The 25,147-nt window shown below is 45.2% G+C and overlaps 1 protein-coding gene across 3 annotated transcripts in view; it reads left to right on the top strand.

The window, feature by feature from the left end:
- Positions 1-25,147, top strand: part of INPP5D (inositol polyphosphate-5-phosphatase D) — a 133,688-nt gene that overhangs the window by 36,434 nt on the left and 72,107 nt on the right. Inside the window, exons 3-8 of one of the 3 annotated variants that reach the window (XM_083178132.1) lie at positions 248-395; positions 3,840-4,002; positions 11,015-11,155; positions 17,577-17,664; positions 20,206-20,286; positions 21,884-21,955. In XM_083178132.1, coding sequence (XP_083034258.1) covers positions 248-395; positions 3,840-4,002; positions 11,015-11,155; positions 17,577-17,664; positions 20,206-20,286; positions 21,884-21,955 — 693 coding nt within the window. Of the gene's footprint in view, positions 1-247; positions 396-3,839; positions 4,003-8,271; positions 8,362-11,014; positions 11,156-16,824; positions 17,155-17,576; positions 17,665-20,205; positions 20,287-21,883; positions 21,956-25,147 lie in introns of those variants that run through there. The other 2 variants (XM_083178133.1, XM_083178134.1) reach the window with 2 other exon arrangements.

The following is a 25,147-nucleotide window of genomic DNA, read 5'->3' as shown; positions in this document are numbered from 1 at the left end:
GCATGCACCCGGCGAACCGAAAGTTGGCCGTGGGTGCACTCACCCTACGTCTGCACATGCGGCACGCACCAGGACCGAATGGATAAGAATAACCCATTTTATACCTTGTACATTATTCTTATTAGTATTATTATGTCATACTGTTATTTATATTTGCTGCTACTTTCTCTAATGTATCCTCATTATATACAAATTGTTGTAGTTGTACTCTTCCTAATGAAAAAAAACCCACATTATTTCTACGCAGGCATCAGAAGGCGTTTCCATGCGTTTTTTCCCAAACCTACAGGAGTTGATTGACTTTTATAGGAAAGAGAATGTGGGGCTGGTCACAAATCTACAGAACCCTATACAGCAAGAGGAAGAGGGGCCCGAAGAGCCAGACGAGGAACAAGGTAAGACAGCTTATGTGCAACTTTACCTACCATCATCATTATTACTATATTGCCATCATTACACAGTACTCTAGTATCAAATAAGGACTTATCCAGACTGGAAAACAAACTGACAATTGTTTCTTCCTCATTGGCATAAATTACATTAGGCATAAAATCTGAGTATGAAATAAGTAGTCAGAAGAGGTACTTCTTTACTTTCACGGCGCCACTAGAAATCGCGGTCATCGCGGGCATTGAATGCACTAAAAAATCGGGTGCGACGCGATGCCCGCGATTTCCCATAGGGACCAATGTTAAATTTCTCAATGGACACGATTTTCTGTTCAATGCCTCAATTGACACGATTTTTCCATAGGAAACAATGTTAAATGGCCCACAGAGGCCAAATAGGCACCCTCAAGTGTGAAATGGCCCCCAGAATTGTTAACGCCACCCCACGATCAACGTCAACCCGAAGCGTGGCGAGCGCAGCGAGCCCGCGAGGGGCGGCGGTACGCGTCCTCCGACCTTTTCATGCCCTACTATCCACTAGGGCGTGGAGTGAGAATAGAATAGTGTGGCGAGCGCAGCGAGCCACCGAGCCCGAAGCGTGGCGAGCGCAGCGAGCCCCGCGAGGGGACGCGGATACCTTCACAGGTAAACGCGTCCCTTCGCGGGCTTCACAGGTATCCGCTTCCGCTCGCCACGCTTCGGGCTCGGTGGCTCGCTGCGCTCGCCACACTATTCTATTCTCACTCCACGCCCTAGTGGATAGTAGGGCATGAAAAAGTCGGAGCGCTCGCCACGCTTCGGGTTGACGTTGATCGTGGGGTGGCGTTAACAACTTGAGGGTGCCTATTTGGCCTCTGTGGGCCATTTAACATTGTTTCCTATGGAAAAATCGTGTCAATTGAGGCATTGAACAGAAAATCGTGTCCATTGAGAAATTTAACATTGGTCCCTATGGGAAATCGCGGGCATCGCGTCGCACCCGATTTTTTAGTGCATTCAATGCCCGCGATGACCGCGATTTTCTATCTGTCCTAATCTAGTGGCGCCGTGAAAGTAAAGAAGTACCTCAGAAGAAATATTAGGTAATAAAATATAAAAATTTCTACCTTACAAAGAGGAACCATTCAGTATCTTTGGTTGACTGAGGGGAATTTGTATGTAAATTGTGAAGTCTTGCAAGCCGGTGCTCTCTCGCTTTTCTGTTCACTGAACTTCTTAGGCGTTCCCATTTAAATTGCGCTGTGACACAGGTGTCAGCCATTACCGGATGTCAGCTGCCAACCCTGATTCCGTATCAGGGCGCCGCAAACTTAAGTCACCAGAGAGTGACTTAGATTTGCGAGTGCATAGAAAAGATGGCGAGGTGAGGGGGGGGCGACGTTTGTGGGCAACGTTTGGTTGGCTCAACCAGAATGAAGGCCTATAATTGTTCAGTTCTACCAGCTAAGCCGATGCTGTATACTTCCTACCGTTCTTCTGTAAGCCTTTAAGACATTTACTAGAAATTTTGTCTTATATTTACTAGTAGAACCCACAAGAAAACTGGGGTCAGTATATACAAAGTTTAACAAAAAGGAAAAATAAAAATGTACTACTTGCAAATTTCTTATGTAACCTAAACTTTATCCATTTACTTTTTTGTTGGTTGTTATTGTAATATCATTTCCTTTCTTCCCACTGCAAGATGTTACATATTAAATATAAGTTGTTATAGCCGCATACCACGGCAATAAAATAAAATGAATAAGGTATTTAACAAATGTCGATTGCCGGAACATCGGTTCTAACTAAGGGGGTTATTTAGACTCGATCGCACGGCTGCTACATTACAATGCCTGATTATCAAACGCCACCCAGCCAGAATTAAATCCCACCCTGTGCAAACCTACGAAGATTTTTCCAGTCCTGCAATTAGCTTCAAATCCCTTAATAATCACTAGTGTGTGCAGTCTGTGTGTGGGTGTGGTATGGGGCTCCGACAGTGGGGATCCCGACAGTCAGTATCCCGATGTCGGGATTCCGACTGCCGGTGCTCCGACAGGGGGACGAGCACAAAGAAGCCCCTTGAGGGCTCGCTGCCCTCGCCATGCTGCGACCCCCACAAGGGAAAATAGCCTCTGACTCGGGATCTCCCCTGCTGGAGCACCGGCAGTCGGGATCCCATTGTCGGGATACTGACTGTTGGGATCCCTACTGTCAAAGCGTCACCCTGTATCCCGGTGTGTAGCCCAGCACTTACTTGGTGGCTTCGATAGAAACAGACTGTTCAGGGGCCTGAGCTGACGTCAAACGACTTTCATGAGGTTCCCTAACACTGCCGGAAGACGTCCGGTTACCACCCATTAGAGCCGGCAAAAGTTATTCAACTTACTTATGGCTAGCGACCTCCTGGCCTACGAATTCACAGCTTTCTGATCAGGTCTCAATAACCCCTTAAAGCCCATCGTAACAAAGAGTAAGAAGTAAAGTGGTAGCTTATACCATCACTTTATGTCCAGGTTCAAACCTGGTGGTTGTGGTATGGGGATTCCGACATCTGTCTACTGGGAGGTCATCTGGCACCTGACCTGGTGAAGCTAATGTAAGTGTGAGGTAATTGGACTGTGATTATGAGCTTGTGATAAAATATCCCATAGACCACAAAGCTATGGGGATCTCTTTTGTGAATGATAACTGTTGCAAAACCTTCATACTAAATGGCCATACAACTTGAAAAAAAGAAAGAAATAAAAACAGCCATCAATCTGGTTTAATAAATATGCCTCAAGCAGGGGAAATCAAAAAGACTGTTATTTATGCCCTTCTCAGGGCCTGCCATGAAATCTGTCAGGCTTCAGTACTATGGAACCATAGCTAGGAGTGGGGGCATGTCCTTGCCTCATTGTGAATACTGTGGCCCTTTGAATAGGCTGCACATCATGAAGGGGTGTGGTCACAAAATATTGAAGGAGTAGTAACGCCTCCTGGCAGAACTGGACCTCCAAATTTTTCTGAGCCCAATTTTATTTGGACTTAACCTATTCCCCAGGCTGTGATCATTCCCAAGTAAGTTATTTTACAGATAACACGTCATTCATGTACAGGAGCAGATGTACTAAGCCTTGGCGAGTGATAAAGTGGGGAGTGATAAACTACCAACCAACTAGATCTTAACTTGTCTCAAGCTCAACCTGTAACATGGCAGTTAGGAGCTGATAAGCTTTATCTATTTGACTATCTCCGAGGCTTAAAATATCTCCCCTAGAGGATGCTATACAGTGAAGCACCAGAAAATTGGCTATATACTATACAGACAACTATGCAAATGCATGTTCTGTTGTCATCTATAGCTGCTTGTACTGGACGCTCAGTCATTTGATAGCTGTACCCTTGTCTCTTTGGTTCACAATTTGATAATGCAAATACCATTCCACCTATTATAATTAATGCTTTGTATTTTTTTCACCGCAGATCCACCTCCTCCTAATGTTCCTCCAAGGAACTTTGCCTCAACTTTGGTGACAGCAGATATAAAGGAGTGTTCACTAAGTACGGAAAAAGCTCATCTAGGGAACAACTCACTACTTCTATCTGAGACAATGCTACAAAAACTACAGGACATTGACACTCGCAGGTAGATGCAGTTAGCATTTGTCTGTTGCACATTGAGAGGGGTTCCAGGTGACTGACAGACAATGTTTAGTCAGGCAGTCAATAGGTTGACACCAAAAGCTAGATATGCCTTAGTTAGACATTTACAAAAGTTAGACATGCATTAGTTAGATGGTGACAAATGTTAGACATTCACAAAAGTTAGACATACATTAGTTAGACAGTGACAAAAATTAGACAGTGAAAAAAATTTGACACGTGTTAGTTAGACAGTGACAAAAGTCAGACATGCCTTAGTTAGACATTGACAAAAGTTAAGCCCCATACACAGTGGGTGGCTTTAATGTGAAAGCCGCTCAGTTTTATAGTCTGAGTGGCTTTCAACATGAAAGCCGCCCAGTGTGTATAGGGCAGCGATGACCCGCATCATCGCTGCCGGCCGCCGCTCATCTGCTGGTATTACCAGTAGATGAGCGACATAGTGGACAGCTTTCCATAGCGTACTGCTATGGAAGGCCATCCACCCCCCCGGGGAAAATTGTTCAGAAGTGTGACAATCGTTCAGTGTGTATGCACTGACCGATTTCAGCCCATCGATTTTCCCCATCATCGTGCACCATACACACTGGGCATAATCACCTTTAGAAATGCATTAGTTAGACAGTGACAAAACTTAGACATGCATTTGTTAGACAGTGACAAAAGTTAGACATGCATTAGACAGTGACAAAAGTTAGACATGCATTAGTTAGGCAGGGACAAAAGTTAGACATGCATTATATAGACATTGTAAATTGTGTACTAATTTAGAAATTGATGCTACATTTAAGATATTTTGTGGCTTCATTTACATTTTATCTTACCTATATATACCATAATTTGTAGAACTGAAAAAAACAATCTTCCATCGGTAAATACAATGAAGTCAGTAAAAAAAAAAAAGAGGGCAAATTTGTTCCTGACAATAAGACTAAACATTGACCCTAAATGGTTTTGGGTCTGAATATGATCATGGCGAGATGCCATTAATTGCGTTATCCCTTTTGTATGCTAATCAGGGACACACCTCTGCTCCAGATCATACTATTCCCACTTTTCTTCACATACCTGGGTTGTCTGTAAATCTCGATAGAACTGTCAGGAAGGATATATTCACAAGGTTGACAAAGCAAATAGGAGATTTATCAAAGTGTGGAGAGATAAAGTATCAACCAATCAGCTCCTGCCAGGTTTAAAACGGCACTTGTAACAGTGGCTGGTACTTTATCTCTCTCCCTGCTCTGGCTTGTACAAGCTTCGACAAATCTCCTCTTTGGTTTGTCAACATGGGGGGTTATTCAGACCTGCATGCTGCAGGCCGAATTTTCTCCCCGGCCAATGTTTGGGGTTTGCGCATGTGCAAACCCCCAGAGCGAACGCCATTGCCAAGTTTCACACTCGCAAAGCTGTTCCCTCCAGGATGGGCGGGAAGGAGGTGGGCATGGTATGGAAGCAGGGGAACGCCCAGCGTTTTATCAGTGTGCTCATAGAAATGCTGTGCGTACCCCTGAGAATGCAGGCGTGTCGATGCCCGCTTGGGGCGGGTGGCTGACATTACATGATGTCCATGCCCGCCCCAAATTCCTTGGGAAGCGTATGCTTGAAAAGTCAGTCCAGGCTGACTTCTCTTTCCGAGCAGTGGAAGGGCCATGCTTGTCTCATGTGAATGGTAAGTAGATATTATGGCATATATGTAAACGATACATGTGTAATCATATATGACCATACATGAACATTACAGTTTATGTAACTTTTGCAGTCCAGTGTCAGCACATGAAGGAACATATCGGTTTGTTTGCATATTAATTCCTACACAGTGCATATGATATTACCCATAAGTCTGCTCTCCTTTTGCCTAAATAATATTTGTTGCATGGTTTAAGTAACAAGTCCATTCATTATTAGGTACCCAAGAGGGACAACTAGTATTCAAAGTTTTCGGAGTTTGCCTGTGGTAACATTGATGGGAAACGTTAATTTTGTTCATCATCCAATTATAAGCCTCCTACACAGCTGTTTCTATTCAGTTAATGACTGTTTCAAGCTATACAAAAAATGGAAATGGATATTTGCTAAATAGTGCACCAAAAGCATGCAGCAGGTGGTAAAATAGTGCCTACTGTCGTGGCACATACAGTAACAAGTGGAAAGGTAGATTAATTTCCACACAGCGGCAGCGCTACCTTGGATGTTCCTATAAAAACAACACACCAGTGAGCTAGTGAATTAATAATACGTAACTTTTGAGGGCGGTTTCCAGTAACAGATAGATTTGTTTATCTGAAATGAAAAAAAAAAAAAAGAGAATACCCGTTTCCCAATTCTGGGACTCACAATAAGGGTACACAAAACAAGACCATCATTGTGTAGTATTAAAACAAGATGGATATTTTAATTTGTAGATAAAACTCACAAGTGAAGACGAGTATAAAGCAGGTAACAAGGGCCCCAAGGCAAGTACTGCTACCAAGATGTTTAAGTGGTCTCCTCTCCTGGATAAATGATCCAACACCGATAATTGGCCATCCACCAGACAATGACGAGGGTTGCTTCAGGTAAACCAGCACAGGGGTCCAAGTAGTAAATGTACACCAACACTTAATGCATTTCGGACTCAAGGTCCTTCCTCAGAAGTCTTTTCTGTGTTTCAAGCTACATAGGAAAATGATGATCATAACCACTTGTTTGCGATGATCAGACACCTAACTATGGGGGTTATTCATACCTGATTGCTGTTGTGCAAATTTGCATGGCGATCGGTTACCGAACGAGTGCGCATGTGTACGAATCGTATCAAGCATGCGTGAGTCCAAACAGCATAAAAATCAGTGATTACTTTTTCGCAATCTCTGTGCAACTTGACTGACAGGAAGCTGGCATTTGGGGTTGAAAACTGGACATTTTCTCGGACTGTCAGAAAAAAATGGAGGCTTGCCCAGGCGTTTCCAGGGAGGGAAAGAAGTTTTGGGGTAGTGTGTGTGACGTCCGCTCCGGCCTCGATCAGCCTGTCTCTTGTCACAGAGTTGTGCAAGGGTCAGAGTTAGGCACACTTGCACAGACTTGGAAAATCATTTGATGGTGAGAGAGTTGCGAATGGTTTTACAGATAAGCGACATTTGCAAACTTGCACATGGAAGGATATCACTCCGTCTGGGTGGCGGCTATCTGAACGCAGTTGTCATGACTATGAGTTTTGTGAACCCGGCAAATGTGTGATGTCTGTGCAAGAGGGTGGAAACAGGTGAAGACAGAGCAATCCCTGACCGGGAATTGAACCCGGGCTTCAGCAGAGAGCTGTATCCTGACCACTGGATCACCAGGGTGGAAAAGTAAAGCTGAATGTCTGAGGTGATCAGGTTATCAGGTCGCTGTGGAGAAGACTGTGTTGATGCTATTAACCGGAGCTGGATACTGAATATTAAAGGAGCAGACTAAGTTCTGGGTGTGACTGATGTAGACTGGATGCAGGGTTTGACTGACATAGATAGGATACAAGATGTGACTGAATACCAGATATGGCTGTACCGTACTGTACTGGCGGACACTAGAAGCAACTGCTGTAGACTGGATACTGAAGCTGGGCTGGTCTGCGCCGACAGACACTGGAACCGGACTGCACCTGTGGACTCTGAGGCTTGGCCAGACTGTGTCGGCGGTCACTGGACCGGACTGCACCGGTGGACACTGGAGCTGGATACCAGATAGTGGCTTTGGAACAGCTGGATAACCAAAGCAGGAATTCACAAGAGCTGTGGTAGCAAGTATATTCACCTAGAAGGTCAGATGCTAAGCTCACACTCAGCTGTGTGACTAGAGGAACTGACAACCTTGGAGTCCCAAGTCTCTCTATTTATACCTGGGTGATTGATGACTGGAGACAGGTGATTCTGAGAGACCCAGGCAGACACATGATTTGATGATTCATGGTCAGATGTTCAGACCCTGTGATGTCAGTACTCCAGGTAGGCTTGAATTGGAGAGAGGCCTAGTCTCTGAACACTGAAGCCTAACTCCTAACATACACAAGGAATGCTCGCTTTCAGATCCGGATACTAAGTGCTGATTTGCAGAGGTTTATCAAGGGCTGCACCAAGGCTATAATAATTACTTAGAGAGGAAATCCATGAGAGTTCAGATGGAGAAATGCTAACTACTGCTATCAGGGAGCTAAGGGGTTACAGCTGTCAGAACCTGGGCTAGAGAAGTCTCCCAGGTGTGTCATTAAGGAGAGCTGACCACAGTTTCACACACACACACAGTGATTGCAGCCTATGTACAGGCTGAATGAATCCAGGCAGAACATACTGAAAGATCATGTAGAAACAGAAAAACAAACACCAAGGTTCGTGACAGCAGTCCTCTTCTAATTCGCACTGCAGTGATCAGGTCTGAATCAGGCCCTTTAATCCTACAAAATTCATGGATTTGTGCAAGTGTACCTAGATGAACTGATGCTGTTTTGAAGGCAAAGGTTGGTCACACCAAATATTGTTTTGATTTAGCATACTGCCCAACTGCCCCGATAACAGCCGAACAGTCACGCTATTTGGAGACTGTCCCACTGTCCCTCCCGCAGTGGAAAAGTCCCGTGGGTAATGGAGCAGTTGGAGGGAGCCAGAGATCACCACTGCTCTGCAGAGCAGCCGGTGATGACTGAAGAGATGCCAAGTGCAGGAAGGATGGGCAGTGAGCCGGGGGCTGCCCAAATGCTAGGGAAGTGCTGGACTTGCCCTTGAAAAGGATAACAATTGGAGTTGTGGTGCTAGGCCACTCTCCCTCTGCCAAAGGCCATGCCCACCCATCCATTGGCTCTGTCCGTCTTCGGCACGGCAGGTCCCGATTTGCAATATGCAAATGTTGAGAGTTAAGGAAGGATTTAGATTTCTCTTCTGTTCATTCAATTTGCATTTTATTAACTGATAAAAATAAGCTACACACACACAGATCCCTGAGTAGATCCCTCCATTGTACAGCCACACGCAGTGCTGGCTAGGGGACAGCTGCTTTTTTGAGCAGCTGTCCTGCCCCAGGAGCATTGTTGATTTGCCCCAGTAATTAAGTATCCACTGCAGCAACTGATACTGAGTTGGGAATTCACTGGCTTTTTTTTCGGGTAAAATACACATATTCATACAGTGAATGTAACCAAAAACATGTATGCCTACAGTATGTCCTCCATATGCAGATATGACATTTAAGCCTCCTGTATTCTCTTCGTTGCTCCTCAATTACAGTGGCAGGGGCGAATTTAGGGGCAGGCCGCCCCTAGGCACAACATTATCAGCATCCCCTCATTATCTCACTCACCTCGCTGTCCCTTTATGTTAGGGTCTCCTGATTGCTAAACCAACACTAACCTCACTAACCCCTCTCTACAGCCATCATTTACTGACCTCCCTCAGCAGTTACAATATTAAAAAAAATGAGTTGTGAAGTAAAAAAAAAAAAAAGAATCACCTGACCTCAGCTGGCCAATGAGCTAGAAGGGCTGGTAAGCAGGTATGCATGCTGTGCCCCTTCCTCCTCCATTGGAATGTGCTTGAGCATTGGTACAAATGCACACTGATGATGATGATGATGATGAAGCACTAGCTACACATTTATGATAAGCTGATATTACTTCTTCATTGACCTTGCTTGTTTTATCTTTTTGTGGGCATATTTTATATTTAGTTTTTACTATTTCCCTCTGTAGACAAAGTGGTAGGTGCAATAGGTGGGGGGCATGGTGCTGCCAGATGGGTGGTTCAGATGCTTGGTGCCACAAAAGCATCATTGTGGTACAACCTCTGCTATATGAATTTCTGGGATTATAAAGTGAAGGAAGTGGTGAGGGACGGCAGGATGAAATGATTCAGTGTGCCTCACATCATTAAGCTGCCTAGACTGTCTACTTCACTGGATGTTCTGGAAAGCCACCCAAGATTCGGGAGTCTCCTGGACATTTTGGGAGAGTAGGTACGAGGGATAGCATGCGCTGGATGCACATTGAGATCATACTTGCCTACCTTCCCAGAAGCTGCGGGAAACTCTTATTGCAGCGATAAACTGCCAGCCAATCAGCACCTTACTGTCATGTCATGGGCTGTGTTTGAAAAATGACAGATAGGAGCTGATTGGTTGGTGGTTTATCACTTTTCAGGACTTAGTTCATTTCGCCCCCACCCTGCTTCTCAGTGAATCGGGCATAATGGGGATAAAATCACTGCTATTACAGCCAAATTATTTTTTTTATATACTAAAATACATGAATCTCATCATTTAACCCCGCCCCCTACATGCAGATGCAAAAATCAAGTGCATTTTCCCATCGGGTATGGATCATAGGGTGAACCGTATGGACAGCGAGGCACCGTGCCCAAAGCATGTCGAGGCGACACAGTACACTGATACGATGTCCATGTCGACTTACGTCAACATTTGTGTAAAAAAAATGTGAAAAACTCATGTTGAACCTTTTTTAACTGTTGACCTTCCCATTGTCAACCTAATAATGGTGTCGACCTCACAACCCTGTCGTCCTAATTCATGTGTCAACCTTAGCCCTGTTGACCTTTAGTGGTTGATCTAATGTATGTCGACCATCAAACTGGTCACTTAGCGACCATATCCCTTCCCATCTTGGGGGTCTCCCATTATGACAAAGAAAGTAGGCAAGTAGACTAGAGATACATTTAATCAACTGAGCTCTGCATATGGCATTGAATACACTGTTTCTGAATGGATAAGCATCTAACCCAGCATCAGCACCTCAAGCTATATATATTTGTGGTGATGGGAATCATCCTTTTTTTACCCAGTAAGAAGTTTCGCTATGGCTATGTATTGTACAAATGTCATTTTCATTTCCTGTTGCCATAATGATTGTTCCTGAAAACATGAAGGCGTGTACAGAGCAAAATTGAAACTGTAGAGGACAGATACAGTATTGTTGAGTAAAATGTATGGAACCATTATTGGTAATTATAACAAATCCTTATATATTTCTGATGCAGTGTTTCAGAAGAACATTTACAGGCGATTCGTCAGTACTTGTGCCTACATATCACCAGCGACTGCGATATGGTGCGCAACGGATCCCAAAACCTCCCACAGTTCAAGAAGCTTCTAATGACCCTTTGCACTGGGCTGTACAGGTAATAAGAATGGTAATGATCCTATAGATTGTAAGCATTAGACTCTTATAGCTTTTCCTCAGGGTTGCCTACTTTTAAATTCTCCTCTCTTCAGGAGAAGCCTGATGTAGACGTCATCAAGCCCTGCCCCCAGTAATGCAAATTCTGCAATTCATGGGTCTTCGAGGAGGGGCTAAATAACGTGATAGACATCTTTAGCCCCCCTGAAAAGCCTGGAATCACGGGAAATGAACACTGCCGCGTGGGAAGGGGGATTGGGGGGGGACGCCAGTATTCAGGAGGGTTGCCCACCTTTCCAGGGGGGGGGGGGTACCCAAATTTCGGGAGCCTCCTGGTCCTGGCCTTTCCGGGAGGGTAGGCAACCCTGCTTTACCTGTTTATAAAATCCCAGTTTTCTGTTCCCAAATAAGACCACTCCGGGGCCTGTAGGGGCCCTTCAGCAACAAACTGGTAGGGGCCCCTATTAATGCAATTGTCAAAGTGATATGCAGTGTAGTGGCGGTTATACATAAAAAAAAGTATAATATATAAATCTGCAATGTGATTGTGTTCAATCCCTTGAGATGAAACATATAGTGTTTTTTGGAAATCACAATACAGAGAGTATATACAGTACAGTATATATATATATATATATATATATATATATATACTGTATCCTGAAGATATTTCCGTGTGGGAAATGAAACGTTGATAAGACGTACTGTCTGCCTAGTGTCTTTATTTGGGAGGATCAGAGTGCCGCTACACGGTTGCATATTGTGTCTGGACTGCATTGTTTGGACGGCGGGGCACCGGAACCGAGCTGACTGGGCTTTGAAGAGTGCCAGCTCTACTTGTATGTATGTGTGTATATATATATATATATATATATATATCTATCTAAGCAGGCCATGTCATCACTGCTGTATTTCCCTACATATTTTAGCTGCACCATATAAATACCAAATATGTAAAATACAGTGTATATACAGATAGAGCCGCCTCATTCTTGCAGGGGCTGGCGATAGTATCCCGCCAGGGGCGCACGCGCACGAGACGCTTCCTTGACCCGTGGCTACAGAGCTGTCTGCGGGTCCCCGCCGCCTCCCCCGGTGCCCCTCGCCACCCCGCTGCCCCCCCTATCCCTGCCCTTCTCCCTGAAGTGGAGACGGGCAGGGACTCGCAGCGGCACCGTCCTGAAACTGCGACACGCGTCCCAGTCAGATGGAACGCCTCTGCGCCGGCGATCACCAGTGAGGACATTCTGGCAATCCCCCGCCAAGGAAGAGAGGCGCTTCATCTGTACAGAAGCAGTTCATCTCATCCCTACATTGTGTTTAGTATTCAGATGGTGTGAGAGTGCAGCTAAAATATACAGGAAAGTACAATAATTAGCCCATTGTAGGGATAAATCATATTCATTGGTGCATTTATTCCCAGAAACTCCAAATAACATAAGTAATCCAATAATGGAATCAAGTCTTTCCTGCCTGGAGTTGAACTAGATTTATCCACAATTGTGACCAGAGATGGTCACTGATGAAAAAGAGACACTCCCGGGGGAAAACTGCTGGGAGAAGCCGCTGGTCACAGGAGCATGCTCCTGCGGTGGCAGTCGCCCCATAAACATGGAATACGGTCACTCAGCGACCATATCCCCAGCGATAATGGGTAAAAGTGCACCGTGTGTATGGGGCTTAAGTAATATAGGGGGCCTCATTTAGAGTACTGAGTGGTTTTGTGCAGGGCAGCCAAGAGGTATGCTGCGGCATGGTAAAAGTTTGGGGTGTGGCCTAATTGTGGGAGGTGTGGCCACCTCCTGCAATTAGGCCACACCCCCAAAATGTATAAGGTGGGTGATAAAACACTCTAAAGTCACCCCCCCCACCTCAACAACAGCAGCACTGTAATAGTGCCCATACACTAGTAAGATTTATCTTCAGATCTGGCTGGTTGGAACAAAAACATGGTTGTGGATGAGTGACAGTTTGTCAGTTTTCCAGCATTTCCAAGCAAATGGTCAACTGTCATTTGCTCTCATCCATAACCATGTTTTTGTTCCAACCAGACAGATCTGCAGATAAATCTGCGTGTGTATGGCCACCTTTAGTGAGACGCTCATGCTGAGCCTGCTGTCAGCACAGCACATGCTGTAGGTGTGTGCTGCTGCTGCCCGGGGGGGACGGAGGGGGAAGGTATGGGGCCGGTCGGGCCAGGGCCCCAGCTGGGCCCCTCCAGCAAGCCTGGGCCCATGTAATTAGTACCCCAGCAGTACAAGACTATGCTGGTAATGCTGTAACTGGGAGATCTGCAGAATGTGGTCCCCCTATAGCAGAAGCATTTAACAGTGTGGAACATGGCGGGTGCCATGTTTTTGTGAGTGTGGATCATTTGGTCTACATGTTGGTCTACAAGCATTAGGTTGACACCATTAGGTCGACATGCTGAAAGATCTACATGGTTCTAGGTCGGCATGGGTCTAGGTCGACATGGGTTTAGGTTGACATGGGTCTAATTCGACAGGTCATAAGGTCGACATAAGCATTAGGTCGACATTGGCAAGGTCGAAAGTAAAAAAGTCGACATGGTTTTTTCCAGCAAAATGTCGATACAGTCAACATGGACACTGAAATGTAGCGCCACGTCCCCTCGCATCGCTCGCTGCGTTTGCTATGCTTTGAGCACGGAGCCTCGCTGCACTCGCCATGCTTTGGGCATGGTGCTTTGCTGCGCTCGGCACACTATTTTATTCTCCCTCCACGCCCTAGTGGATGGTAGGGCATGAAATTCCGCCTGTCGTGTCAATGGACAATGAAACGTAGCACCGCGTAGTACCCATGTCGACCTAATGCCTTGTCGACCTAATGACCTGTGAACCTAAAGCCATGTCGACCTAGACCCATGTCGACCTAGTCCCATGTCGACCTAGACCCATGTTGACCTTACAGCGTGTCGACCTAATACTTGTCGACCATCATGCTCTAGACCAAATGACCGTATCCCGTTTCTGTAGACCTGAACATGCACAGTAGACTCTGGAGTCTGCATACGGGCCCCCTCCTCCCCACAGTGCAGTAGGCTCTGGCAGTCTATTGCGCACGTGCAGGTCTGCAGAAACAGGGTGCCTGCAATGGCATGGCAGCCATTTTGGTTATAGCAAGCATGCTATTCTTTTATATAAATGTTTGGCCTTAGATAACTTCATTTATGCCTCAGTCAGTTTGATTTAACCATCTGTGCTGTCCATGCATGTACTGAAAATGTGGACTATTGGGGTGCTTTAAAGGCCGCGTCTGGGAATCTCTAGTCTAGGCTAAAGTTACCTAAGTTCTTAGGTCTACTCTCCGGGAGAAGCCCAGAAAGGAAAGTCTGTTAGGGGCCCATTTATCAAGTAACATTTGCGGCTAAATCCCCGAAAACACCAGTTTTCGGGGGTTAACCGCAAATATTATGTATCACTGATATGTATTAAAGGGGACCGCAGCAGGAATCTCTGATCCCTGCTGCGATCCCCCCCTGCAGCGCCGCCGGACGCATCCCCCATAGGTTTCTATGGGGGATGCAAAGCTGCCCGATGTATCAACATTCTGATATGGCGATAGCCCATTGTAGCCTATGCCGAGCGGAGCAATGCGGTCACAGGGGTCGGCGGGGGTCAGCACATAACCGCGCATGCGCAGACCCCCCAGCTTCCGGGTCAGGGCTTCGCAGGGACGGGTTCCTTTCAGAGCCCTGTCCCTGCGCCCTCAAAATGATACATCCAGGCGGTATCAGATGATACCGCAATGCGATGCCCGGCGGTGTCATCACGCCGGCATCGCTATACAATGATAAATGCGCCCCAAAGTCACTTAGGGGGGAGGGAGGGGATCTGGGGTAGAGCTGGGCTGTCAATCACTAGGCCCTACATTTTGGAGATTGAGGGTCAGTGGGTAGAGGTAAGAGGTACATGGCACAATCTTGTGTCTTTTTAGTCCAGCCCCCTCCGTACAGCATAATCACTGTATAATCCCCTCATCCTGCCTACTTTACTAGGATAGCAAGAAAGGTTTGGGGGTCAGTCGCACAAGACCACAATAGTAATTTATATTATAAATGAATTGGGCCCCCTGCTAGATAAGGTGGCAGATGATCCAATAAGTATGCAGGGGTGTGCTACCATGGACAGAGATCAACAGTATTAGCGAGGGACAGAGAAAGGTCTGTCACTTATGTGGTGCACCAGAAAGGAAATAAATGGAGACTTAAAATATATCTTTTAGTCAGGTTATATATTAAAAAGCAGTGAAATATAACAAACTACATGAAACATAAAACAAAGACAAGGTGAATAAAGTGCATGTTATGTTAAAATTGCACATGCGGTGTCCCTTAGCGCTTATTCCCTAAATTATAGATTGTAGTGTGTCTATTCCTTTAATATTGGCTATTGTAGCTGGTAAATAGTATGGGAGACACAGTACGTATTCACTTCACTAGGATGCTGGTGGGTTACAGCCTCCTGTTGGTGCATAGGACGCCCTGAAGAAGTTGCTGGAGAGTAGGCAAGTGTGGCCTAGGCTTACCATACTATTTTTTTTAAATCGGGACACAGATGAATTACACAGATTTTAAACCTGCATTTCACTTGGTTTTAATCATCCTCAGAACCTGTGTAATTCATAAGTGACCTGGTTAGAGGGATAATATGGTGCACCTGTACTAGCCTCCTATAATGCAGTAGAATTCTTGGAATAAACAAAAGACACCAGAGACACTGGCAAGGTCTTAGCAGGGCTATCACACCAATTAATGAACGTCACTGACCTCCAGTGGGAGAATATGCTGATTGGCTCATTGTGTATTGACTCCTTCATTCATTCATGGCAAAAGTACATACACTGCAGCAGCCTTCATTAAGCAATTTGTTAAAACAGGAGATCATTATGCAACTAGCATCGGTGGGTCAGAAGATGTACTGTATATATAGTTATGTGTTTTGCTATTCCTTTGTGGTCCCACAGCTGTTCCATATCCTCTGCGGAGTTGTGTTGGCTTACAGGAGATATACACTATACTAAATATTTCATGGCAGACCACTCCCTTGCCTGGTATAGCCCAATGGTGGAGGTTCTGACTTGTGATATCCTGGCCATTCTGCAGATACTCACTCTGTGCAACAGATCATTGTTCTAAAGGGTGATGCTGTTCTGATCATTGGGGGAAGGGGGGTTTCCATGTAAGTATTGAGTATGGGAAAACAGCTCAAGAATCAACTTCTCACATATAAAATAAAATAACACTATACAGTAGGTGTATAAGCCTAATATCTGATTTGTTGTGAAGTGATGCAAGAAAATCTCTGCTACTCATATGTATGCATATCATTGCTACCATAGCGTAGGGCAATGACTGTGCTTTCTACACAGGATCATGGACCGTAATTAGGTTGTAAATGGTTTGAAAAGTGGCTAATGGACCAGGCAGGGAAATTAACAATTCCTATGTTAGTACAGCAGAAGTGCCTGCCTCCAAGCAGTGATTTTATTTATTGTGTTGCCCCTTTATAGTGGGTACGTGTAGATCCTGCATGTTCACACCAATATTTAGGAATAGAAGAACTGCGAGTATGCTCATTTTCATTCCATAGATAGTAGTGATGGTAATAGTGAGGAGTGTACCAATAGAGGAGTGTTCAGCCTCCTCCTCCCCTTGCTGTCTGTGCACATCTGGGACAGACTCGCCCTTCTGTGGCTGCTGTCACTGTAGAGCAGCTGTAAGACAATACATTCTTGGACCACAGCTTGCTCCCGGTGTACAGTATAGAGCCGTGGAATAAAGGTTTCTCTCCACGCATGTAAGGATGTCTTCATTGCACATAAATTCTTCCTTCCACTTCAGCCTCTGCTGCTTCCCTGCTGTCCCCTCCCTCTGACTGTACTGTGTGCAGAGGGAAGACAGCCAAGCATCACAGCACAAAGGAAAGGTATGGAGAGGAGGGGGCAGCGGGCAGACGAGTTCGGTGGCAGCTGTCTGAGGTAAGGCAAAGTGCTGCATCCCTTCTTCTTCCATCTCTTTTGTGCCATTCACTTCCCTATGTTGCTGCATGATCTTGTGACCTGTCTCGTGGACAAGGCTCTTGTCTCCTCTACCTAAACCTTTACACTTTCTACTGTCAATTTAGGTTTTTTATAAGTCGTCTGTTCCCAGTCTGATTGTGGAACATGATGTCATTAACATAGGGCCTGGGAAGTAGCAATCAGCAGCTTTAGTACATAGCCACCAACTGCTTGTTTTCCCGGGCACATAGAAGGCCCTATAACAGAAGGCATTAGTGAGCAGTGGAAGTATTACACCTGTACAGAAATGGGCCAATAACTGTGCTACCAAACCTTGTTTTTTGTTCCAACTGTCCGAATAAGACTTGCTTATGTGTTGTAATGTACTATTGTTCCCTTAGTGAGGTGAGCCGCACTCTGCCAGCGCTGGAGTCTCTGCAGACTGCATTCGAACCCCAGTTCTCCCCTGGATTCAGACAGCGCTCTCCTGTAAGTTTTACCTGGCAGCATGCAGCACATAGAGGCCAGCACACATCGCCACACTAAGTATACCAATAGCAGCATACAAATACAGTGCTATTAACAGCTACATTCAAAATGAAATCATTATATTTATTATTATTTATTTATTAACAGTTTATTATATAGCGCACACATATTCCGCAGCGCTTTACAGAGAATAATTGAACATTCACATCAGTCCCTGCCCCAGTGGAGCTTACAATCTATATTCCCTACCACATGTACATGCGCCCACATTCACTTTGGGTATATATATATATTTATATATATATACTGTATATATAATAGTAGGTATAGGCTGCCTGACCTACAATTCCCCTGGGGAATATGATGCCACATGTCAGTGCCCACCCTGTCCTCTGACATTTCCGAGCCAAATAAAAGTCAGTATCAACTGACCTTTATTTGCGAAAGGGGGGAAAAAAATCATTCCCCTGTACACTCGCATGCATCAGCGTTCACATCCATATTGGTTCCGAGGGGATTTGCAGGGCGACGTTGGCCGAGTGTTCATTTGCCCGGCGGACAGCGTTAGCCCACTCGCTAAGCAGCGGAAGACCAACTTGTTCATACTTTACCATCCTGGTAGGAATAGAGGTAGAATCAAATAATGCTGGCGAGCGCAGCGAGGTACCGTGCCTGAAACACAGTGGTGCAATACACCTATACGGTGTCCATGTCACGTCAACCCTTTTCAAGTGTCGACCTCTTGACTGTCAACCAATAGTGGTCGACCTTTTGACTGTCGACCTAGACACTGTAGAACTAGCAACCCATACCTGCTGTTGCCTGTCAGTGGATTACACACAGCACAAAACCGCAACACACTGGGCCTGATTCTGAATGGAGGCAGACGTGGCCGCAGTCACCTTATGCCAATGCTGTAGCCAATTTTCACAAAACTTGTCTTAAGAATTACATTTCCATATTTAGATGTTACCATCTGCCGCACCAACTTGTACCAGCACTATGGCACTCCTGTATGCGCGCCTGTCGGTCTTAGCGGCATTGGCTTAGCCACTCGCCTGTTACTTCTCAGAAATTCCCACTACAATTCACGGAGCCTGCATATGATTCTGTACTGTGTCTCTCTGCACTGTAATGACACATGCGAACATTGGCCACCTGTATGCAGCATTGACACTGGCCCTTATTCAGATCTAATCGCAGTACAAATTTGTTCTCAAAATGGGCAAAACCATGTTATTTTGGCCAATGTACCTATATTGTCAGCAATATTAGCATGTCTGTCAATTGTAGAATATGGACCAGATGCACTAAGCTTTAAAAGAGATAAAATGGAGAGTGATAAACAACTAACCAATCAGCTCCTGCCTGTCATTTTTCAAACACAGTCTGTGACATGGCGGACAGGAGCTGATTGGCTGGCTGTTGATTACTCTCAATTTGATCACTTTTGAAGCTTAGTGCATCTGACCCGACAGTATATCTGTATTTGCAATTGTAGCCACCACAACATTCAACAAAACTGATACTTAGCAACTAATTTGCACGTTACAGTCTCAAACAAATGATTGAGGATCTAGGTAGATTAGAGAAATGGTCAAGAGCATGGCAACTACAGTTTAATGCCAAAAAATGCAAAATCATGCACTTGGGTCTCAGAAATCCAAAGACTAAATATAGTATAAATGGCACTATAATGGAAACTACTGAGGAAGAGAGGGATCTAGGTGTCACTATTTCAGGGGACTTAAAAGCAGGTAGGCAATGTAACAAAACAATGAAGAAGGCAAGTCAGATGCTTGGTTGCATAGGGAGAGGTATCAGCAGTAGAAAGAAAGAAGTAATAATGCCACTGTATAGGTCATTGGTACGACCTCACCAGTATTGTATTCAGTTCTGGAGGCCATATCTCCAGAAGGATATAAATACATTAGAGACTGTACAAAGAAGAGCAACTAAAATGGTGCATGGCCTACATCACAAAACGTACCAGGAAAGACTAAAAGATCTTAATATGTATACTTTAGAGCAGAGAAGGGAAAGGGGGGACATGATAGAAACTTTCAAATATATCAAGGGCTTTAACAAGGTACAGGTGGGAGACATTCTTCACAGGAAGAGGAGCAGCAGAACACGAGGACATGCACTGAAACTAGAGGGAGGGAGATTCAGGGGAAATGTGAGGAAGAATTACTTCACAAAAAGTAGTAGATAAGTGGAATAGCCTACCATCAGAGGTGGTAGACACAAATACAGTAGTACAATTTAAACATGCTTGGGATAAGCATATTGATATCCTTACAAAAAATAAGGATCAAATATGGTTTGAGGTAACATGTTTAAAAAAGAGGCAGACTAGATGGGCCAAGTGGTTCTTATCTGCCGTCAAATTCTATGTTTCTATGTTTCTATAAACCATTTCTTCTCCTCCTAATTTCTGTCACCCGAGTTGGGATGATTTATATCCACGACAGCTAGCAGATATGCCGCAAGTGAGCCCCTATAAATGTACTATCACCTATAACACCTTATCTTTTACAGCTGTCCAGTGACCCCAGCACCAGTAACATGATGAGTAAACTCACCCAGCTCACTTCCATGGTCTCTAGCCTAGAAGAGAAGGTAAGACAATAACAGCAGAACTGTAGGAATTTATTAGTATTTCTAAAATCTATCCAAGAGTACAATATAGCAGAAAGTCTTTACTGGGTTTGCTCTTTTGAAACATGTGCGGTGCTCAATTATATTTGTATTTTGAAAGGTGGTGGTGGGGTTTACGTAAAACATTCACCCATTCTGTATCTCTTTACAGGAGAAAGGACAAGGACCTCTTTTGGGGAACTCTTATTTATAAATGAGTGTAAAATGTATCTTTTATTCAAACATTATTCAAAATAATATCACCAAAGTTCAGAAAAAACCCACATCTAATATAATTTGTCTGGGTTTAGTATCCTGGGTAAAAATGATAATTGGGTACATTTGTAAAAAGATCTATCAAATGTACACTCATAGGTTAGCACATTTTGCTGTTCACAAGGTATTCCACTAAACAGATCTTGGGCATTAACATGTATAGAATATGTAACAGTAAATCTATTAATATACTATTAGATAAGTGACCACATGTAAAGACACAATTGATAAAAACACAAAATGCTTGATCAGGGGCATAGAAAATCAAGAATATTTTATAAAGTTTTGGCATTGTGCAGTGCAGTAGATAAAGCAGATTCCTAGGGCGGTATCCAATTAATCACTGTAAATTACCATGAGTATTTGTATTACTGCTGGCTATCCGGTTATCCCTGAAAAGCCAGTGCGAACCGTGGCTTATTGGGCATTTTATTTAGAATTGTATCTGTTTTTGCCATCCATTGTTTTGGTGGAACTATAATTCCCTATATCCGTCATCCTTTCATTCATAAAGTATGGATGTGATCTTTTGACCTTTCAAAGTGCAACATATTAATGCAAATGTCTGGCTGCCTGGTGATATGGATTCGTATAAGGTCACTTGGCTTTTGAACTCATGAGGTGAGGTGGCAGTGCTATCCCCTACATCAACCTTGAATTGTTTATTAAATGTAGCTGAAACTATTGGAAGAGTAGCTAAGATTAATAATTTATTTTTAAACGTGTTCTTTAAGTTAAGCTTAAGGAAATTACATATTTAGGCAATAAATATATTTTTACTATAACTTATGTTTGAATACATTGGCATTTGTATCTGAAGAAAGCGTAGAGCAGGGGCGGCCAAACCGGTTCTTGAGATCCACCAATGGTCCACGATTTCCCAATCACCTAGCTCAGTGATGGCTAACCTTGACACTCCAGATGTGGTTGAACTACACATCCCAGCATGCCCTACTACAGTTCTGCTATTTGGCCATGCTAAAACTGATGCAGGGCATGCTGGGATGTGTAGTTCAACAACAGCTGGATTGTTAAGGTTAGCCATCACTGACCTAGCTTGTTCACTGCTGCAGTCATTACTAACTGTCACACTGTCAAACATGCTGCATCTTTCCTACTATAGACCCACAGGTTGCCTGAGACACATGAACTGTTGGTAGATCTTGAGGACAGGTTTGGCCACCCCTGGTGTAAATTGTTGGGTTACTACCCCGAAAGCCCTTTATCAAAGTTTATGTAGCTGGGCATGCAATTGCAGCACTTACAGGTGCATAAACATGACCACATTTTGTTTTTATTTCAGGTAAAAACAGTGTTAATGGAAGGCGCTGCTGTGAAACATCGCAGATCGCTCATACCACCCATAATATTTGAGGTGAGTTTAGATGTGTTTAATAGGTTATTGACTTTTTGCTCTCTAGGTGGTTTACATGGATTAGACTCAGAATACCCACTTGAATAACTGAAATGCCCATTATCAAGACTGCAACTATGGGAGTGTGAGTGGTGCCATCACTCAGGGTATAGGGAGTGTGCTTGGTGCCATCACTCAGGGTATAGGGAGTGTGAGTGGTGCCATCACTCAGGGTATAGGGAGTGTGAGTGGTGCCATCACTCAGGGTATAGGGATTGTGAGTGGTGCCATCACTCAGGGTATAGGGAGTGTGAGTGGTGCCATCACTCAGGGGATAGGGAGTGTGAGTGGTGCCATCACTCAGGGTATAGGGAGTGTGAGTGGTGCCATCACTCAGGGTATAGGGAGTGTGAGTGGTGCCATCACTCAGGGTATAGGGAGTGTGCTTGGTGCCATCACTCAGGGTATAGGGAGTGTGAGTGGTGCCATCACTCAGGGTATAGGGAGTGTGAGTGGTGCCATCACTCAGGGTATAGGGAGTGTGAGTGGTGCCATCACTCAGGGTATAGGGAGTGTGAGTGGTGCCATCACTCAGGGTATAGGGAGTGTGAGTGGTGCCATCACTCAGGGTATAGGGAGTGTGAGTGGTGCCATCACTCAGGGTATAGGAAGTGTGAGTGGTGCCATCACTCAGGGTATAGGGAGTGTGCTTGGTGCCATCACTCAGGGTATAGGAAGTGTGAGTGGTGCCATCACTCAGGGTATAGGGAGTGTGAGTGGTGCCATCACTCAGGGTATAGGGCACTATCACTGCCCCAGGGAACTTGAATGTGGTTTGCAGTTTACCTGGAACAGCACCTTTCAGTAAGAAGCACTTCTGCAGAGCCGCTTGGATGCTTCGGGCATGTACCATGCAGGCTGTGGAGAAGCCCAGAGTGTCCTTAGAATGCTCTGGGTAGTGCTCCACTTACCAGAGTCGGTAGCCCCTTAAGTATGACCTCATGTCTTCTAGGCATTGCTGACACAGGTCACCCTGCTCCACATTACATAGGTAAACAAGTGCTGGAAAGTCTGGTAAACCACTGTAATATCCAGAGTAAAAGTGAGAATAAGGGAAAGTAGAAGTCAAAATAGCTCATTAAATATTTTGGGCCTGATTCACAATTACATGTGATTGCATCTGCGCCCATTCATATCACGATTGTTAGCAGAATTAGCTTGCACCAAGGCTTAGTGGGTGTTACTGGCCAGCAATGGGGGCATTTGCACATACTAATTGGTTTATTGAAACCTGATCGCACTGACGCTAATTTGCAGTGGCCAGCATTAAGTTAACCCGCGGCCCCGCTACAGTGAAATACCAACATGCAAATGAATGTGCTGAAAACCTTGAAAATCGCAAGTAAGAAAACATCCATGTTACACACATTAGAGTTACGACAATAAAAGTTACGGTAATAAGTACAGCACTGCGGATTACCACCCAGCACATATAGGGTGTGAGCCGCACCATAGGTCCACGGATCGAATTCGCACTTCTGCGAGCCAACGTGAATCACCCCCATATTACATTCATGATCACATGTATGTTTATATGTGCTAAGCAGCCCCTCCCTCCTGCACTACATCGCTGCTTACAAATAATAATTTACAGCAGTGGTTCTCAAACTCGGTCATCAGTACCCCACACAGTTCATGTTTTCCAGGTCACCGGACAAGTGCAGTCATTACTGACTGACATTTTAAAAGATCCACAGGTGGAGCTAATTATATCACTTGATTCTGTGAGCAGGGGCGTAGGGAGGGCGGAGCCAGTGGAGCACGAGCTCTGGGCCCGAATCATTATTGCGCGCCAGAGCCGTGCAGCCACCCCCCCTGCTCTGCCCGGGGGGAGCAGACGCCATGATGGTGATGCTGGCCCATTCTCCTGGCCCTGGAACCCCCTCTCCTTCACCTGCAGAGCCTCTCCACCAGCTGTCTGACCCCGGGGACATCCTCCGGCACGTGTGGGTACCCTTCGCAGTGTTGGGGACGGCGAGTGCCCCCTCCTGGAAGTCGCGGCCTGGTCTGTCACAGGAGCCGGGACCTGTAGTACCTGAGGCGGCCTGCTCCCACAAACCACGGCTGATTGCTGCCCACCATCCCCCCACACCGCTGCTTGAGGGCGCCGTCAGAGCCATGGGGGGCTGGCTACAGGCCCCGGGAGGCTGCACACACAGATTGGGGCCTGGTCCGCCAGCTGAAGCCGGGACCTCGATTTTCACGGTGCCCGCAGAGGCCCACTCTGGACAGCCACTCATCCCAGGCTTCCTTCCTGCCAACACCTCATCTGGCCACCAATCCTCTCCTCTCCGGGACTGACCTGGGCTGCTGACATCCCTGCTGCTGGGGGAATCTCTGCTGCTGGGGAGATCCCTGCTGCTGCAGCCTATTCTTCATAGGGGATTGCTTCTTCAGTGTGACAACACAGCCAGGTACCCCTACCGACATGAACATTTTCCGGCTCACTGTTTATACCTCTCAGGCACTCAGGACCTATACTGCTACCTATTCTCTATCACTCCTTTTCAAGGCTGCCCCCCTGGTGTTATATAGTATGTAATAGGCATCACGTGTGTTATATAGTATGTAATAGGCATCACGGTGTGTTATATAGTATGTAATGGGCCTTACGGTGTGTTATATAGTATGTAATGGTAATTACGGTTTGTTATATAGTATGTAATGGGCATTATGGTTTGATATAGAGTATGTAATGGGCATTACGGTATGTTATATAGAATGTAATGGGCATTACGGTTTGTTGTATAGTAATCATGAGTGGCCTTATGTGCAATTGGCAGTACGGCATGTGGCTTTAGGTGTAATGGGTATTACAAAGTTTGCTGAAATGTGCAATGGGAAATACGGTGTGTGGTATAATGTTAGGCCATGCCCCCTTTTCGCCACGTAGGGCCCCGCCTACTGCAAATCGGGGGTGGGGGGGGGGGGGGGAGGGACATGCCCTTGCTCCAGGCACTGTGGCACCTAGCTACACCACTGTGAGGAGACCTGCAAAAATGCACTGTGTGGGGTCCTGAGGACTGACTTTGAGAACCTGTGATTTACAATATTTCCTGAGTAATATGAGTTTTTTCACAGCTATATATATATAAATGTGATATATCATTCAGATATATTGTGTACATCTGCATGTGGGGTATGTATGACCGA

Source organism: Crinia signifera, chromosome 3 (genome assembly GCF_055691185.1).
Source record: "Crinia signifera chromosome 3, ASM5569118v1, whole genome shotgun sequence".
NCBI classification, from domain to species: Eukaryota; Metazoa; Chordata; class Amphibia; order Anura; family Myobatrachidae; genus Crinia; species Crinia signifera.
The sequence above is the reverse complement of the archived record's forward strand: the minus strand, read 5'-3'. Positions and strand labels throughout refer to the sequence as shown.